This window comes from Tasmannia lanceolata, unplaced genomic scaffold (assembly GCF_043159265.1).
Source record: "Tasmannia lanceolata isolate RefF3 unplaced genomic scaffold, GAP_Taslan_0.1 ptg000008l, whole genome shotgun sequence".
In the NCBI taxonomy this organism is placed as follows: Eukaryota; Viridiplantae; Streptophyta; class Magnoliopsida; order Canellales; family Winteraceae; genus Tasmannia; species Tasmannia lanceolata.
In genome coordinates, this window is record NW_027518685.1 from 39,914,143 (window position 1) to 39,933,304 (window position 19,162).

The 19,162-nt window shown below is 39.0% G+C and overlaps 2 protein-coding genes across 2 annotated transcripts; both read left to right on the plus strand.

Annotated features, from left to right (window-relative positions):
- The first annotated feature begins 7,793 nt into the window (after nucleotides 1-7,793).
- Nucleotides 7,794-10,597, plus strand: LOC143883617 (uncharacterized). The gene is made up of 2 exons (XM_077386960.1): nucleotides 7,794-10,240; nucleotides 10,353-10,597. Exon 1 carries the CDS (start codon nucleotides 7,835-7,837, stop codon nucleotides 9,017-9,019), a length of 1,185 nt encoding a protein of 394 aa, XP_077243075.1. The 5' UTR covers nucleotides 7,794-7,834; the 3' UTR covers nucleotides 9,020-10,240; nucleotides 10,353-10,597.
- Nucleotides 9,068-9,564, plus strand: LOC143882971 (uncharacterized). The gene is made up of 2 exons (XM_077386344.1): nucleotides 9,068-9,071; nucleotides 9,125-9,564. Exons 1-2 carry the CDS (start codon nucleotides 9,068-9,070, stop codon nucleotides 9,562-9,564), a joined length of 444 nt encoding a protein of 147 aa, XP_077242459.1.
- Nucleotides 10,598-19,162: the final 8,565 nt, after the last annotated feature.

Sequence of the window (19,162 nt, forward strand, 5' to 3'; positions counted from 1 at the left end):
CTGTTGTGGACAGAGCTACTGAATTTTGTTTCTTGCTAAACCATGAAACAAGTGATTTTCCCAAGAATTGACAAGTCCCACTAGTGCTTTTCCTATCCACTCTACATCCAGCAAAGTCTGCATCTGAATATCCAATGAGAGTGAAGGCAGATGATCTTTCATACCATAGTCCTAGGCTTTGGGTTCCTCTTAAGTACTTGAAGATCTTCTTGACTGCCGATAGGTGAGACACCTTTGGATCCGATTGAAATCGAGCACAGAGACAGACAGTAAACATAATGTCTGGTCTGCTGGCTGTCAAATAGAGCTTATCATATCCCTATACATCTTTTGATCTATTGATTTGCCAAATTCATCCTTTTCTAGCTTAGCAGTTGTACTCATGGGAATTCTTGATGTCTTACTGCTATCCATGCCATACTTCTTTAATAACTCCTTTGTATATTTTTCTTGATTTAAAAATATCCCATTTTGATATTGTTTAATTTGGAGTCCTAAGAAGTAGGTTAACTCACCCATCATGCTCATTTCAAATTCATTTTTCATTAGAGTTGCAAATTCATCACACATTTTTTGATTAGTTGAGCCACAGATGGTGTCATCCACATAGATTTGGACAAGGAGGATATCTTGATTTTCTCTTTTGATAAATAATGTCTTATCCACCTTTCCCATCTCAAATCCTTTTTCCACTAAGAAAGTGCAAAGCCTCTCATACCAAGCTCTAGGAGCTTGCTTTAATCCATATAGAGTTAGGAGTTTCTTTTGATAGGTTGTTTGTTTGTTTGTTGTGTGCTTGTTTTAGAGTTAGGGGTCTGTCCTAGAGTTATAGGAACGCCTCCGTCCGATCAGTTGGCGATCCACATCGCCTAGTGATGACTAGAGTAGGATACGCTAGTCCACCCTTGGTTTTCCTTAGGAAACACAGCCTAGTTACACATAGGTTGTAGGAACCACCTGCATTAGCTTAGGGCTAATCTGCATTTAGTTAGGGCATATAGGGTGTCCTAAAATCCACAATTCACTGGAATTTAAATAATCTTACAAGAAACTTTAATAATTGGTCCGGTTTTTTAGATCGAGTCTAGGATAGAGGTCTAGGTGTCTTAGGCATCATAGTTTAGAATAGGCACGAAGAACTACGTTGCCTTGATTCTCGTGGAGGCGGTAATACGTAGGCTTCTTTGGATGAATACCAGACCATCCGAGGACTCGGGCTAATATTTTAGAGTCTTAGAATTTATTGTGTTGTTATTATATGTTTTGATGTGTTTTCTTACTTTCTCGTACTGATCCTATACCTTTAGCTATAGCTTGCATGTGTTTGCACATCAGAACTTAGATACCCATTAGGCATGTCACTCATAACCTAGCTATGCTTAGGTGACACATCTTTCATTTTATTTTATGTGTGCTTATTATCTTTATCCTCAAGAAATGCATGCTTAGGTAGACCACTCCCGAGGATTGCTCCTATTTCACATGATTTTTACCCAAACTTCTTTGGAGTTAATGAAAATGGCATAAGAGACCAAGTGCTTGCACTCGGACGAATTGGGGGTGCTCTTCAGACCTTCTCCATTCATAACCAGGCACGAACCCATATATATTTTTGGTTATCCATTGCACAGAGGATTTGATCTTAGGGTTCCATGGCATATCCATGGATGGCGACTCTGAGTTTATTTTAGGTATGTCTCGATTTCGAGCCTTGGCTCCGGATCAAGACATATCTCTTTCTTTTTATATCGCCACTCGTGCTATGCTATGAGGGTGGCATCCGTTTTGAGAGTTCCTTGGTAGAGCTCTCCGTTCACGTGGATGATCCAGAGAGGGTGTGAGGGACTCGCTCCCTCACCGTCCTCGGATCGGGGTCCACACATATCCAGGGATATCAGAGACGGATTTAGAGAGCTTTCAACAAGAAAGTTCGTGTCCGAGGTTTGAAGCCTGGAGATCTTGTTTTGAAGTCCTACAGGGCACCGATTTTTTATCAGAGAGGAAAGTTCAGGCCAAACTGGTCTGGTCCTTACATTGTTGATGAAGTCCTACCTGGAAAAGCCGTAAGACTCCTCAATGAAAATAGAGAAAAATTAAATGAACCTACAAACCTGGATTAATTAAAGAAATATTATGCTTAAGTACACCAGTAGACCATCCTTGGACGATTTGAGCTTCAAGCCAATATCCCAAATGTTTTAAACTATTTGCAACCCCTTTGGGCCTAAAAAAAATGAATGATAAAAACCCTTTCTGCTAAAAGTACCTTTGAGCCAAAAGCAAAATCGAAGTTTCTTTGTCAAACTTAAACCAGGGGCATCTTTTATGACTTTCGTCATAAAAGATTTTAAACCCGAACTACGTGTGACCTGATTCCTAATTTCTTTGGGGATACGTAGGCAGTCTGGAGGGTCCAAATTCGGTCCAATTACATGCAAACATACCAAAGTCTAACCTGTTTGAACCTAAGCCTACCTGAAAGTCCTTCTGGTATATTTTGGGCCCCGGTTTGTAGAAAAACAGAAAGAAAGAAAAAATGATGGAGTCTTAGACCCGCTAGACTAAAAACCCGAAAGGACGGTCTAGGCAAAAGTTAGGGTCATTCACCCGCTAAGCTGAAAACCCGAAAGGGCAACTTAGGCAAAAATCAGGGTGCGAAGCCTGCTGGATGGAAAATCTGCAAGGGCAGACAGTTCAGGCAAAATATAAGGCATGTGGTTCACCGAATCGAAAACCTGAAAAGGCAATTTGGTCATGGCAGTGACTTCATGCAGAGAGGACAGAGCTTTAAAGAGCCAACTAAACTTTCAGTTTCCTTTGGCGCCTTCTCAAAGTCTGAGTAAACGCCATCAAGACTTCTTTTGGTACTCTTTTAGTTAGAGAGGTTGAAACCGAGCAATCTCAAGGGATAATAACCATGACGGAAATACCGAAAAGGGGTTGAAGCGCCTTTGAACACGGTAGTCAAAAGACTCTAAGAGTGGTTGACTTTTACCATTTTAAAACATCTATCAGACTAAGAAGCATATTCCAGTCTCTCTTAGTGTTCGAGTCGTGTGTTCGTCATTGTCTTGTTCGTGGTTTGTCAAAGTCTTTCCTTGTTGAGTCAAGGTCAGTTTTCAGAATCCTGTTTAGTTAATATTCCTCCCGAAGCCTCGGTGACAAGTGGAAAAAAAAACAACTCAGAGAAGCAGAGAATTTGTGGCTCCTATGGACAAAGGCAAAGCAGAGTAGAGTTCAGAGGTTGATAGGCTTTTAGCCCAGTTCCAGTATCAACAGATGTTAGAAATGAAGCAGAAGATTTTCAGCAGAACCATGGTTCTTGTGCTTTTGAAAAGCTTTGTAACCCCAAGTGTGCATTAATGAAAGCCTTTGGCCTATTTTTTTTCTTGTGTTGCTCTCTAATGAATTTTGCTATGGAAGTAATAATACTAGGGGCATCTTTTATGACTTACGTCATAAAAGATGTCAAATACTCATTGATATTTGAGATGGATTCTCCTCAAATAGAGACTAGAGAAGTTTGAACACAATCTTTTAGTTCAAGCTCCCCCGTCGAGTTGTTTTCTTTTGTAGTTAAGTTTTCAAAAATCTTATCCCCGGCGGAGACTAAAACTCACTTCTGCCATCTTCAAAACTCCGTAGAGTGTTTTACATCTTTTGAAAAAGGGTTACAACCCTGAAAAATTCTGTTAAAATTACTTGAGTCTGGTCTTTGGTAAAGATCATGCATTCTCGTTATTCTCTTTGAGAAATGATTCTTCCATCGGTGAAATTGATATGACTCAACCATTTTGAGTTGTTTTTATTAAATGAAGAAGTTGCTAGATTCTATGATTCATGGTGCCATCTGAAAAGAAGAGCTTTTGATTGATTAGTGTACTTGTTTGATTCTTACTCTTTGAGTAATTGGTTACTGTCGCTTTGTCTAGACACCCCATTTTGACTGAACCCTAATAGCATTGGTTGATTAGAAACCCTAGTGAACAAGTGTTCTAGAGTCCCAAATTGTGCCTCAAGGTAGGTTAGGGTCCCATTTAGGTCCCTCTAAAATTTCAGAAAAATCCGTCGCGGTTTGCTTAGCGAACAAGCGAGGTAGGTAGCTTAGTGTAAAATAGTGTAGCAGAAGGGGGGTAGTTTATCCAGCCTGGGGGATGTTTTGTCAGAGTAATTTGTTGTCTAAATAGCAGCAGGAGGGTGTCCGGACATTTAAAAGGGGCACGAATTTATTTTCTAATTTTTCCTTACAACATTTTTTTATGGACCACCCCATTCAAAACTAAACCAAGTTGAAATATTCTAAAAGAGGGTGTCCATGTAGCTTGGAGGGGCAGAAATTAAGCTAAACATCTATAAATAGAAGGCAAGGGCCCTCATTTTAGAGGATTAGGTTTTTCTAAACTTTTTTTTAGTGAGAGAGTTAGAGAAAATATAGAGAGAGAAACTAGATCTCATCCCTCAAACCCTAGCTCGTTTCCATTTTCTCCGCCCTTCTTCTCTGGTTTTCTTCTCCGGCCGTCCTACAGGAGTGTCGATTGAGCTCCTCCTTGTGATTGTTTCACCTTTTGTTATTTTCTTTTCCATTCATTTCTCTGGAAAAACCTAGATCCAACACAAAATAGAACCCTAACTCAACTCCCTTTTTCTCTGGCGAGCCATATCAGAATCCGGCCAAACCTCTGGCCATCTCATCTTAAATCCGATTGTCTCTGGTGGCTCAACTACGGATTCGGTGATATTCTTAAGATTTGAAAACTGGAAGGGATAGTGAAATAAAAAAAAGAGGAATTGGATCTGCTTTTCAATTTGTTTGATCTTCCATCGGTGATAATTACGGACATTAGAAAAGGCAAAGAAGTTTGTTTGTGGTTATGATAAAAGATCGAAGAAAACTCAAGGAAGTTAGAGCTTTTATTTTCCCCCAAAATCCAGAGAAAGTTCTAGAGAGACAAAATTCGGCAAAATCTGAAGCTCTACTTCGGTTATTCATCATTAACAAGGGCAATTTGTTAAATCCAGGTAAATTTATATTCTTTTCTTTCTGAAAATTACTTGTTTAAATGTGTCTTGTTCTCTTTGTTTAACCTATAGTAGCTGTAGATTTACTTTAGAATGATTGCTTTCGAACAAGACTTTTACTTTGATATGCTCTGTTTTATTTCTGTTGGAGTGTCATGGTGATATTTCGCTCATGTTTTGTTTGGATCTTGAATTTTACAAAAGAAAACTAACTACAGGAAACTACAGATTTTTTTTAGTTCTTTTTATGAAGGTTTTATGGATAGTGTTTGAAAAAAATAGAAGAAGTAGAGTTGCCGAAACTTTTAGTAGCAGATAGTCTGGAATGTTAATCTTGAAAATATCATCATGCTCTTGTAGTTATAAGGTTGATCTTATAGTGTCATGATTGGTTCAAAGCCTCTGTCCTGTAGGATTTTATTAAAATAGGTCAATGAGGAAGACTCCTTTTATGAAGCTCTGGTTATAGATGATTTGTAGTGGAAAGCACACATAGTTTTATTTTTATTTTTTTTAGAAATATGTGTTAAATTGACTTATTTTAGTAACCTGAGAACATGAGTAGCCTTATTGATTTATACTACTGTTTTGATAGTTTCTACATTAATTTTAGTGTGTGACAAATTCTATATGTACGTTTCCTTGTTGATTGAATAATATCATGAGTATAGCAGTCAGTCCATCATTGGTTGTAGTCTACTATTGATCTCATTGTCCTTAATTGATATTTGAATGTGTGAGAATCAGTTAGAAAATTTTGTGTAGAAAAATCCGAAAATTGAATAGCTGATGATGGCTTTACGTGAACCTTCATTTATATTTAGTCATTATAGGAAATTTATGCCAGTATTACATGCATCATATATCATCATGTTTAATTGACAAAGAGAGATTTGGAAGGTGTCATTGAAATATTTGAGAGGTTTCTTGAAAAATATGATTTTTTTTTTGTTGAGGACTTCACTAACTACTGACCATGGCATCTTTGTAAGGATGACATCAATATCTGTATGCATAATGGTTTATGTCCTCAAAGCAGATTTTTATTAATGATGGAAGTAGGCTTACTTTGGTAAATGATTTTAACTTGAAAAAAATAATGTGTGTTTTGCCTTATCCTGACGCTCAATGTCATAATGCCAAGTTATTTTTCATAGTTCTTTCAATTCAAGAATCATAGGTGATATATGAAAATGTTGGAGACAAATGGGAATATGTTTGCTGCAGACATATGCTCTTATTGTAGTATTGGAGGAAAACAAAATTTTGATTTAACATAAGGACAACAAGTTAGGGCTGCTGCTTATGCTTTTATTTCTCTCATGGACTTTCATTTGATATTTAGAATTCTTGAAATTATGTATGTTTATGAATCTGTAACTGCATTACGTGAGTCATATACTATACATTACATTCCTTATAAAGGGGTCTTAGAAGTAGACCCTGAATGGTTGTCAATATAATGCTTGAAAGAACTGTATGTAGAGCTCTTTCCTTTTCGTGTTGTTTACTTGTCGAGGATATCATTGTAGTATCTGATGAGATATTTTCTATAGACTATAAAAAAAAAAGATTTATATCATTCATTAAGTTAAAAAAAAAATTTCTTTAACAGGTGTGTGACACTTACTATTTTTACCTTGATAATTCCATTGAATGAACTTGTATTGCTTTTGATGGTTAGCATAACTTAGAAATGATATGGGCCGATGTTTGAAAATACTGATGGTTGATTAAGTTCATGAAATAAATATAGATAAGTGTATGATAGTTTCCCATAACATCTTCTTGTGTGTCGAATTCAATATTATGACACTATCATATTGAGGGCAAAACTTTGCTTGCTGATTTCGGTCTGAGCAGATTGGGTATTATCCGTAGCTTTCCTAACTTGTCTCCGCATCTGTTTAAGTTAAGATGAAAGGGCATGGTTGCCAGCAAGCCCCCCTGCAAAAGTCAGCAATCAGTATTTTCCTCTCGTCAGATTTTGACTTTCCTTTGATAACTAGTGTTGTCTCTGCATTTCCTGTAACTATCAGTACTTTAGAAAACCAAAAGACAGCCCCAGTTTTTTGCACAATTCAGCCCCTGTTTTATGCACATTTCAGTCCACAATTTAGCCCCAGTTTTTTGCACAATTCAGCCCCTGTTTTATGCACATTTCAGTCCACAATTTAGCCCCAGTTTTTCGCACAAAACAGCCCCTGTTTTATGCACAATTCAGCCCCTGTTTTATGCACAATTCAGTCCACGATTTACTATGTTTTTGCATAATACAAATCTATTTTCAGTTCTGTTCCTGTTTTGTGAATGGTTTAGTCCATGTTTTGTAAAGTCAGCTTATCCACTTACATTTCATGTTGTTGCTAAATGAGCCGTGACTTTAGAATGTCTAATGTCATAATAGATAAAAAGAGGATTCTTTTAATTCCCTGTTCAGGTGCTCGTGGACTAATTTAAACGTGTCTCATGTTATAAATCTCAAAGATATAATTCATTTAGGAGAAATCAGATGGCTTTCTTATTTGGGCTTCGGTTATGGTTTAACTTAATACATTCTATTCTCTTCTAATTGAATGAGTCAGTGATAGTTATGTGAGGAGAATGATCGTTTTTTTTAAGAAAAAAAAACTGTAATGCAAGTGTTTGGTGGTTATTATTGATATAACCATTATCAGGAGTTGATATTAATGCCTAGTGGTTTTGTATCCTTTGTTCTTTATATTGTCCAGCTTACTAACATTTCATCAACCTCCTCGTGTTGCATCTCCAGAGTTGAACAGACCTACTATTTCACCGTTAGAAGTTGACATGGATGATGAACAATATGCCGAAGAGTATTGTATCCCTAGGATCAATAGGGAGAAGGAAATGTATGAAAAATTTGAGAGACCTTTACCTCATTTATCAGGCGCTGGAGGAGCAAATCTGCCCAGTTAAATCAGAGGTTATCAGAAAAGGATCAAATTTGCTCCAACATTATCCTAATTACGATCATTTGATTCAAACAGGAACGCAAACTGAGGATGCCATCGGCAAAGGTTTGAGGCCGAGACCATCATCATCTGATGTCAGAGAAGGCAAGCGGCCGATGGTTATACAGAAGGAGGTGAATAGTGTGAACTATGTCAGACCAGTGGCAAGAGCAGTAACTGAGGTGTCAAGACCGGTAGAGAGGCAGGCACCTAAGCAATTTGATCCGCTTCCTTATCCCTACCCTGTTATTTTGAAGAAACTAATTAGGGATAAGAAGATAAAGCTTCCTGATATCAGGCCAGTACCAGATCCATTGCCTAAGTATTGGAGATTAGACCAATACTGCGAATATCATCGGAATTCGGGTCATCTGACAGAAAGATGCCTAGCTCTGAAGTATGCTATTCAGAAAATGATAGATAATAAAAATTTGGAAGTGGAGCGACCAAGTACTACTCAAAACCCCCTCCCAAATCATCGTACTATTCCTCCGCCTGTTACCAATGCTATTTTTGTCAATGAATCTCTTCTTGACCCTTCGACTCTCACTTGTACTATAACATCCGATAAACCCTATGTGCTGAGGTTGGATGATGAGGAGATCGAAGAATTGACGAGGGAAAAGCCTTATGTCCTTTCCCTAGCTGATGGTGATTTTGCAGAGTCTTCTTCTCGATCTTATATACTTCGTTGTGAAGACGTTGAAGAAGAGCAGATGAACAAAACACCATATGTACTGAAAATCGAGGATGATGATTTGTTGTTCCTTAATGACCAGTGTGATGAGCTTCAACACGTCACAAGGGGTGGTCGTGTATTCAAGCCTCCAGAGTTGAGTGCAGAGAACCCACCAGAAATAGCAAGGGCTGCAGGGAATCAGAGGCTGAATAAGCCCGTTGCGGAGGAGGAGGAGGATAATTTGTTAAAGCAGTTAAAGAAGACCCAAGCGAATATTTCCATATGGGGCCTGCTCATGTTTCCATATGTGGCCTGCTCATGTCTTCTTCCAAGCATAGGAAAGTAATACTCAGGGAGTTAAATGCCGCACAAGTATCTGTTGATGTTACACCCGATGAGTTGGTGAGCTTGGTCACCCCGGCTAGAACATCTAAGGTTTTGTCCTTCACAGATGAAGACCTTCCTCCTGAGGGTAGAGACCATACTAAACCCCTCAAAATCACCTTAATTTGCAATAAGAAGAAAGTTCCAGAGGTATTAGTAGACAATGGGTCTGCTCTGAATGTTTGCCCATTGAGCGCAGCAACTACCCTTGGATTCAGGCCAGAGAACTTTGTCCCCTCTGAGCAAGGCATTCTAGCCTATGATGGAACCCTTCGTGATGTCATCGGGACTTCGGTGACAGAAATCCAAATAGGCGGTGAGGAATTTGAAATAGAATTCCAGGCCCTTGATATCAAAGCATCTTTCTTGTTGCTGCTTGGTCGCCCATGGTTGCACAAGGTTGGGGTCATACCGTCCACGCTGCATCAGAAGCTGAAGTTTATTCGAAATAACAGGGTGGTCACTGTTAAAGGCGACCCTGATTTGGAAATAGGCGAGATTTCCTAGGAGTTGGTTGTTGGCAAAGCAGATGATATAAGCTTAACTGGCTTTTCGCTAGAGGTGACTGCTATCACTATGGAGGAGGCGATAAATGAAGAGATCTTCTTCTTAAGTAGCACCCATTCCAAAGTTGTCAAGATGATTCGCAAACAAGGATATATACCAGGTGCCGGGTTGGGCAAATATCATCAAGGTATGATTGAGTTCCCAATGCTCAAGACCTTCAATGGCCTGTTTGGGTTAGGATACAAACCCACCAAGAAGGAGATCATGGAGATGAAGCGTTATATGCTAAAGTGGGCCGAATGTCGTCGCCGTGGCTTAGACTTGCCTATGGGACCTCTGAATTTGACAATGAATGGTCATTTTCGCAAGGAGGGAGCAGATGTTCCATTCTGCGGTTTCGCTGAGGCCTGGGTTGATGAGTCGACTAGGCAGAGGTTACCAGGGTTTGAAATTTTCTTCGACCTCAAGCTACCAAATGATAAGCCGGATTGCAGAGATAGAGTCAGAGACAGATTGGGCTGACTACATGGTGCCAGAATTTCTGAACTCACTTTTTGAGGACGGGACACAGATTGTAGCCGTTATTGACAAGAGCACAGTAATTCTGAACCCGACACATCTTATCACCCCGACGGAGGGACCTTTGATTAACTGGACCTCTCAGGTCCTACCTCAGGTTACCTTTTAGTATGGTCATACTTCTTCAAAAGAGTCAGTAAGGTCTAAGTATGAGTCTGTTTCCAAGTCAGGTACAGAGTCTGTCATTTCTAACTCTTCTTTTGATGCAGGTACTGTAGAGGTCAAGTCAATCCGTGGAGTCGGTGATGTGTCTCCTGCTAGTGAGGTCGAGTTTGAAGATATTTCTGCTGATGTACTTGATGTTTCTCATGTACATATTTCTGAGTATGTTGACACTGATGTCAACATGTCTGTTTCTAAGTTTGTAAATACAATTCCAGAGTCTGTAAAGCCTGATGTGGGCTATTCATCATCTGATGTATTCAATTCAACTTTCAATGAAATAAAAGACTCTTCATTGTACTTTCCTGTTTCTATTTCTTCTACTGAATCTGCTTTAAAATCTGATAATAATAATAATAATCATGACTCCCCCTCTGATGAGGATGCCGACGAACCTCCCCTTGAAATCAAACATCTGATTCAACAGGAGGGGAGTCGCCTAGCAAAACCACTCGAAGAGGAAGTTGAAACCGTGAATATAGGTGATGAAACTTTGATTCGGGAAATAAAGATTGGCAAAACTTTATCTCCTGAAGAGCGCGAAGAATTAATCGCCTTACTTAAAGAGTTCAAGGAGGTTTTCGCTTGGTCTTACGATGACATGCCGGGGTTGAATGAGGAGATTATTCAGCATTGATTACCTTTAATCCCTGGCATCAAGCAAAAGAAGCAGAAACTCTGAAAACTCAAGACAGAATGGGAGTTGAAAGTTTATGAAGAAGTCAAGAAACTTCTAGAGGTGAAATTCATCCATGTGGTTGAATACCCTGAATGGTTCGCTAATATAGTACTAGTGCCCAAAAAGGATGGGAAGGTTCGAATGTGCGTTGATTTTCGGGACCTGAACAAAGCAAGTCCAAAAGACGATTTCCCATTGCCGAACATTGATCTCTTGGTGGATAATACTGCTGGAGGCTCTGTTATCCTTTATGGATGGGTTCTCGGGATATAACCAGATCAAGATGGCACCTGAGGACATGATGAAAACAGCATTCATTACTCAATGGGGTACATATTGTTACAGAGTAATGCCATTTGGGCTAAAGAATGCTGGTGCTACATATCAGAGGGCTGCAACTACTCTTCTTCATGATATGATTCATAAAGAGGTTGAAGTCTATGTAGATGATATGATTATAAAGGCGAAGACTAGACCAGAGCATACAGTTGCCTTGAGAAAATTCTTTGAGAGGATTAGGAAATATCAGCTTCGCCTGAATCCAAATAAGTGTGTATTTGGAGTTACATCAGGAAAACTCTTAGGATTCATGGTGAGTGAAAGAGGAATTGAGGTTGATCCTCAAAAGATCAAGGCAATCCAGGAAATCGAACCGCCTAAGACAGAAAAGCAGATCAGAGGTTTTCTTGGGGAAGTTCAATACTTGAGAAGGTTCATATCTCATTTAACTATGACATGTGAACCAATTTTCAAGCTTTTAAAGAAGAATTCCTCGAAGAAGTGGAATGATGAATGTCATGAAGCGTTTGAAAAAGTTAAGCAATGTTTATCTTTGCCTCCTGTCTTATCACCCGTCATTCAGGGCCAACCCTTGTTGATGTATTTGTCGATTACAAACACTGTAATGGGTTGTATGCTTGCTCAGAAAGATCCAGAGTCTAAGTGGGAAAAGCCTATCTATTATATCAGTAAGAAGATGCTGGAATATGAGATAAAGTACTCCGTTTTGGAGAAAACTTGTCTAGCATTGGTTTGGGCTACTCAAAGGCTTAGACACTATCTGTTGTTGAACAAGGTTCTTTTACTTTCACGGATGGATCCGTTGAAGTACTTGTTTGAGAAACCCGCCCTTACTGGAAGGACTGCAAGGTGGTTGTTATTGTTATCTGAGTTTGACATCATTTATGTCACTCAGAAGTCCATCAAAGGGAGGGATATAGCTGAGCAGCTGGCTGATTCTCCTACAGAGGAGAATGCTTTCCTGAAAACTGAGTTTCCTGATGAAGAGATAATGGATATTGAAGAAGACACTACAAGTACCAAATGGTTGATGTATTTTGACGGAGCAGTCAATAACCAAGGTCAAGGAGTGGGTGCAGTGTTGATATCTCCAAAGAAAGAGTATATCCCTATATCCATTAAGTTGCAGTTTGAGTGCACGAACAACATGGCAGAATATGAAGCTTATATAGCAGGACTCGAGGCAGCTTTAGCTCTTCAAGTTCAAGACATAGATGTGTTTGGGGACTCAATGCTCATTATTTGTCAAATCAATGGGCAATGGAAAACTCGGGAGGATAAATTGATCTCTTATAACATATATTTAGAATCTCTGGTTAAAAAATTTAAGAATATTACTTTTACTCACTTGTCAAGAACCAGAAACCATTTTGCTGATGCTTTGGCAACTTTGGCTTCAATGCTAGACATCTTTACAACTATGGAGGTTCAGCCATTAGCTGTCAGATGACAGTGGGCTCCCGCACATGTGAATGCGATAGAAATATTGGCGAGATGTCCGGATGGGAAACCATGGTATATGGATATCAAGAACTTCATTTCTGGCAAAGGGCACCCTCCTGAAGCTTCAAGCAAAGAGAGAAAAACTCTTCAGAGGCTAGCTACTAACTTCATCATTTGTGGTGAAGAGCTGTATAGGCGATCTTTTGACGGAATCCAACTCTTATGTGTTGATGAGGACAAAGCTGTGGAGCTTATTGAGCAGACTCATGAGGGAGTTTGTGGACCGCATATGAATGGCAAGATGTTATCTAGAAAGATTTTAAGACTTGGATTTTATTGACCCACAATGGAAGCAGACTGCTTTGCCTTTGTAAAGAAATGCCATAAGTGCCAAGTTTATGCGAATCTTATTCATGTTCCTCCGTCGGAGTTGCATTCTTTGACTTCGCCGTGGCCGTTTTCAGTGTGGGGGACTAATATCATTGGAAAAGTTTATTCGAGGTCTTCAAGCGGGCATGAGTACATTCTGGTCGCGATTGACTATTTTACGAAATGGATTGAAGCCGCTTCATATGCTTCCATCACTTCGAATACAGTTGTGAAGTTTATCCGCACCAATATTATTTGCAGATACGGAGTGCCTCACGAGTTGATTTCAGATAATGGGTCGCAATTCAAGAAAGAGGTGTTACACCTGTGTGAAGAATTCAAGATAAGACATCACAAGTCATCTCCTTACAGACCTCAAACAAATGGTGCTGTAGAGGCAGCGAACAAAAATATCAAAGTCATTATCAGTAAGATGACTGAGACTTATAAAGATTGGTCGAATAAGCTGCCATATGCTTTGTGGGCTTATCGGACAACGATCAGGTCTTCGACAGGTGTAACTCCGTATTCTTTAGTATACGGAATGGAAGCAGTCCTCCCTGTTGAGCTGAGAATCCCATCCTTAAGAGTGATGGTGGGAGCTGACTTGCCAGAGTCTGAATGGGCAAAAGCCAGATACCATGAGCTACAGATGATAGACGAAAAGAGGTTGAGAGCCTTGTATCACATCCAAGGATATCAAAGGAGAATCGAAAGAGCCTTTAACAAGAAGGTCAAGGTTCAAGACTTGAAACCAGGAGATATCGTCTTAAAATCTTACAGGGCGCCGGTATTTGATCCTCGAGGGAAATTCAGGCCAAACTGGTCTGGTCCTTACATCGTTGATGAAGTCCTGCCTGGAAAAGCCGTAAGACTCCTCGATGAAAGTGGAGAAAAATTAAATGAACCTACAAACCTGGATCAATTAAAGAAGTATTACGCTTAAATACACCAGAAGGCCATCCTTGGACGATTTGAGCTTCAAACCATTATCCAAAATATTTTAAACCATTTGCAAACCCTTTGGGCCTAAAAAATATATATATAAAATCTTTTTCTTTGATAAACCCAAACTAGGGGCATTTTTTTTTAGTGAAAAAGAAAAAACAACAACAAAAATCCTTTGAAACCCCAAAAGGGCGAACTACGCAAACCTGATTCCCATTTCTTCAGGGATACGTAGGCAGTCTGGAGGGTCCAGATTCGGTTTAAAATACATGCAACCAAACCAAGGTTTATCCTGCTTGAACCTAAGCCTACCTTAAAGTCCTTCTCGTGTATTTTAGGCCCAGGTTTGTAGAGAAACAGAAAGAAAGAAAAATGATGGAGTCTTAGACCCGCTAAACTGAAAACCCGCAAGGGCAGTCTAGGAAAAAGTTAGGGTCATTCACCCGCTAAGCTGAAAACCCGTGAAATTCCAAGGGTGGTCCCGAATTGGCAACAAATGAGGAGTGAGAAATTAGGTTGCTACCGAGTTTTAATCTTTTGAAAACTTCAACCCAAATTTAGAAGATTAAGAGATCAAGATAAAATTCAAGCACACAAGTTAAATCTAAAGGTGCAATGCAAATAAATAGCAAAAGTTCAAGAGAGAGTGCACCCGAGATTTAAAGTGGTTCGGTCCTCAAAACGCGAGGCCTACTCCACTCCACCAACCAAACCAGTTGATGGCTTCACTATGTGATCTTCTTAACTTCGGCGAAGATCGGTGCCGATTATAATTCCGATTACCTTTAACCTTGGTGGCAATCTTCACCACGGAGAGTGGGCTACGCTTCTCCGAACACTCGCCCGATACAAAGTTCTTGATAAGAAAGAAAGAACAAAAAATAATCCCTCACAAGGGTTTACAAAATGTAGAAGATGTACAAATTGAGCCTATGATCCAAATCCTAATCTTTAGAGGATGAGAGGCATAATCAAGTTTGATTCACTCTTTGGATGTTCAAATGAAGTTTTAGAGTGTTAGGATTCATGGCCTTGAAGTTTAGAATGCCCATATATATAGGAAAACCAAAATATGACCGTTCAGTGGCATTGTGGTAATTCCTGGAAAATTCCCAACGGCTAAAAATCCGACCGTTATGGTGTTCTCGGAGTTCCGAGAATATTTCTCGGAGTTCCGAGAAAAAATCTCGGAGTTTCGGGAATACAAACAGAACTGAGAAAAATGTTACTGGACCATTTCTCGTAGCTCCGAGGAATCTCTCGGAGTTCCGATAAGCCTATGTCAAGCAGATATTCACTTCTTGTTTTTGGGCTTCCAACTTTACACCAAGTTAGGATTGTTATGAGGGTTCCACATTGTTGGAACACAACAAGGACAATCTCTTACACACTTAGGGTGTGTGAGATTAACTTAATTATGCCTCTTAAAATCTAAAACTAAGATTGGATCTTATACATTCAATTATGACTTTGATCTTCAATGGATTCTTCAAGTCTTCATATGTCTTGGACTACGATGTCTTTAGCCTTCATGATGGGGTCCAATGAGATCTTCTTGGCCTCAATCCAAGCAATGTTGTCTTAGCACCAATGTAATCTACAACTTAGACAATCAAACACATTAGTGATCATAAATCACTTGTGTATTGGAATCATCAAAATGAGATGGGAATGCCAAGGTGGAAACCATTGGGCTTACAATCTCCCCCTTTTTTATGATGACAAGCACAAGAGATTTTCCAATTAAAGCATACATATTTCCTTATACTAGAATTCTCTCCCCCTATGGCATCAATCAAGAAGATTGGGGTAAAAGATAAACAAAAGGATGAAATATTCAATTTAAGACTCCCCATTTTTCAAGGAAAAAAACAAACCTAGAACTCCCCCTATTTACAATTTTTATTCAACATAAGAGGGGATATTTTAATTATCCATAGAAAGATATTCAATTTTAGAGCAAGCCCCTAATCTAAGCACATATGATGAAAATCATATGTGGGCTTTGGGAACCCAAGCTTTCTTGGATCCACCGCTATCTCTAATCTTAGATGCACATTGGAATTGGTAATGACAATTTATTCCACAATAATGGCATCTAACATGAGGGTTAGAGACGCTAGTCCTATTATAACATGCATGTTTAGGTCTTTGACTAGTCTTCTTTAAGATTATGTTAATAATTTTATCACCATTTAAGAATCCATGGAGAGATAATCTTAACCTTTCATTTTCATTATGAAGATGGGTTATTAGATTTAGAAAATCATTAAATTCATCTTCATAAGATTTGGAAGAGCTTGCCACATCTTGGAGTTTTGCAATTTGGCAAGTTTTCTCATCCAAACAACCCTTAAGGGTTTCAATCTCAAGTTTAAAATTTTCAAGTTGAGCTTGAAATTTGGAAGAAGATTCATTTCTCAAAAAATTAAGTTCATTTTCTAATTTTGAAATAGATTTCTTTTGAACTTTATTTTTAGAAATTTGAGAGTGCAAGGTTGAGCACAATTCATCATATGATATTTTTTCACTATCACTACTAGATGAATAACAAGAGGGGTTAGAATTTACCTCAACTTCATGGGAGAGTGACATGAGGCAAAGATCATCCTTCTTTTCTTCCCCTTCACTTGAGCTTCGTCCCGAGGTGCTCAAAGCATCCCAACCGGCGGCAAGAGCCTTGTGCTTCTTCCAATCCTTCTTTCCCTTGTACTTTGAGGAAGACGACTTGAGAAGTGGACAATCCGGTCTTTTGTGTCCAATCTTCTTGCAATTGTAGAATCTTAAAGCTCCCTCAACTTCACTTTCTTCTTTCTTCTTCTTTTTATCCTTTTTATGTTTCTTTCTCCATAAGCTTTTAAATTTTCTTAAAGCTTCTTTTTCATCGCTATCCGCCTCGCTAGAGGATGATGAGTTCGCTTTGGAAGCTTTTAGAGCTAGAGATCGACTCTCTCTTTCTTTTTCTTTCGGCTTCTTCTCCTCTTCTCGGCTAGTGAGGAGCATCTCATGGCTGATGAGAGATCCTACAAGCTCCTCCATGGCTAGCGTCTTGAGATTCTTTGATTCTTGTATGGCGGTTACCTTTGGATCCCAATATGGAGGAAGAGACCTAAGCAACTTACTCACAAGCTCATCAGTAAGATAAGATTTACCAAGATTGGCTAATTCATTAGAAATTTTAGAAAATCGAGTATACATTTCGGAAATACTTTCATGTTGATCCATTCTAAACATTTCATATTTGCTCTTAAACAAGTTTATTTTGGAATCCTTAACTTGTGATGTTCCCTCATGGGTAACGGCAAGTGTATCCCAAATAATCTTGGTGGAATCAAAAAGAGCAACTCGATTAAACTCCTCCGTAGATAAGGCGCAAAACAAGGAATTTATAGCTTTGTAATTTAAATTTGCATGCCTTTTTTCTACCGTATTCCATTCTTCAAATGGTGTGGAAGGCAAAATGTATCCATTTTCAACGATATGCCAAAGTTCCACATCTATCGAAAGAAGATAGATGCGCATCCTTGTCTTCCAATGTCCATAGTTGGACCCATTAAAGAAGGGAGGTCTAGTTGTGGAATGGCCCTCCAGAAGTCTGGTTCCATTTCTATCCGCCATTTCACAATTAGAAAGTTGCCAAAGATCTTATGATCTTTCCCTTGTTGAAATTTTTAAAGAAAATTTACCAAAGATTTTAAGAAATGAAAATCTTTTAAGAGCCAAGGCTCTGAAACCAAGTGAAATTCCAAGGGTGGTCCCAAATTGGCAACAAATGAGGAGTGAGAAATTAGGTTGCTACCGAGTTTTAATCTTTTGAAAACTTCAACCCAAATTTAGAAGATTAAGAGATCAAGATAAAATTCAAGCACAGAAGTTAAATCTAAAGATGCAATGCAAATAAAGAGCAAAAGTTCAAGAGAGAGTGCACCCGAGATTTAAAGTGGTTCGGTCCTCAAAATGCGAGGCCTACTCCACTCCACCAACCAAACCCGTTGATGGCTTCACTATGTGATCTTCTTAACTTCGGCGAAGTTCGGTGCCGATTACAATTTTGATTACCTTTAACCTTGGTGGCAATCTTCACCAAGGAGAGTGGGCTACGCTTCTCCGAACACTCGCCCGATACAAAGTTCTTGATAAGAAAGAAAGAACAAAAAATAATCCATCACAAGGGTTTAGAAATGTAGAAGATGTACAAATTGAGCCTATGATCCAAATCCTAATTTCTAGAGGATGAGAGGCATAATCAAGTTTGATTCACTCTTTGGATGTTCAAATGAAGTTTAAGAGTGTTAGGATTCATGGTCTTGAAGTTTAGAATGCCCATATATATAGGAAAACCAAAATATGACCGTTCAGTGGCATTGTGGTAATTCCTGGAAATTCCCAACGGCTAAAAATCCGACCGTTATGGTGTTCTCGGAGTTCCGGGAAAAAATCTCGGAGTTCCGGGAAAAAATCTCGGAGTTCCGGGAAAAAATCTCGGAGTTCCGGGAATACAAACAGAAGTGAGAAAAATGTTACTGGACCATTTCTCGGAGCTCCGAGGAATCTCTCGGAGTTCCGAGCTCCGAGAATTCTCTCGGAGTTCCGAGAAGCCTATGTCATGCAGATTTTCACTTCTTGTTTTTGGGCTTCCAACTTTACACCAAGTTAGGATTGTTGTGAGGGTTCCACATTGTTGGAACACCACAAGGACAATCTCTTATATATTTAGGGTGTGTGAGATTAATTTAATTATGCCTCTTAAAATCTAAAACTAAGATTGGATCTTATGCATTCAAATATGACTTTGATCTTAAATGGATTCTTCAAGTCTTCATATGCCTTGGACTACGATGTCTTTGGCCTTCATGATGTGGTCCAATGAGATCTTCTTGGCCTCAATCCAAGCAATGTTGTCTTAGCACCAATGTGATCTACAACTTAGACAATCAAACACATTAGTGATCATAAATCACTTGTGTATTGGAATCATCAAAATAAGATGGGAATGCCAAGGTGGAAACCATTGGGCTTACAATCTCCCCCTTTTTTATGATGACAAGCACAAGAGATTTTCAAATATAAGCATACATATTTTCCTTACACTAGAATTCTCTCCCCCTTTGGCATCAA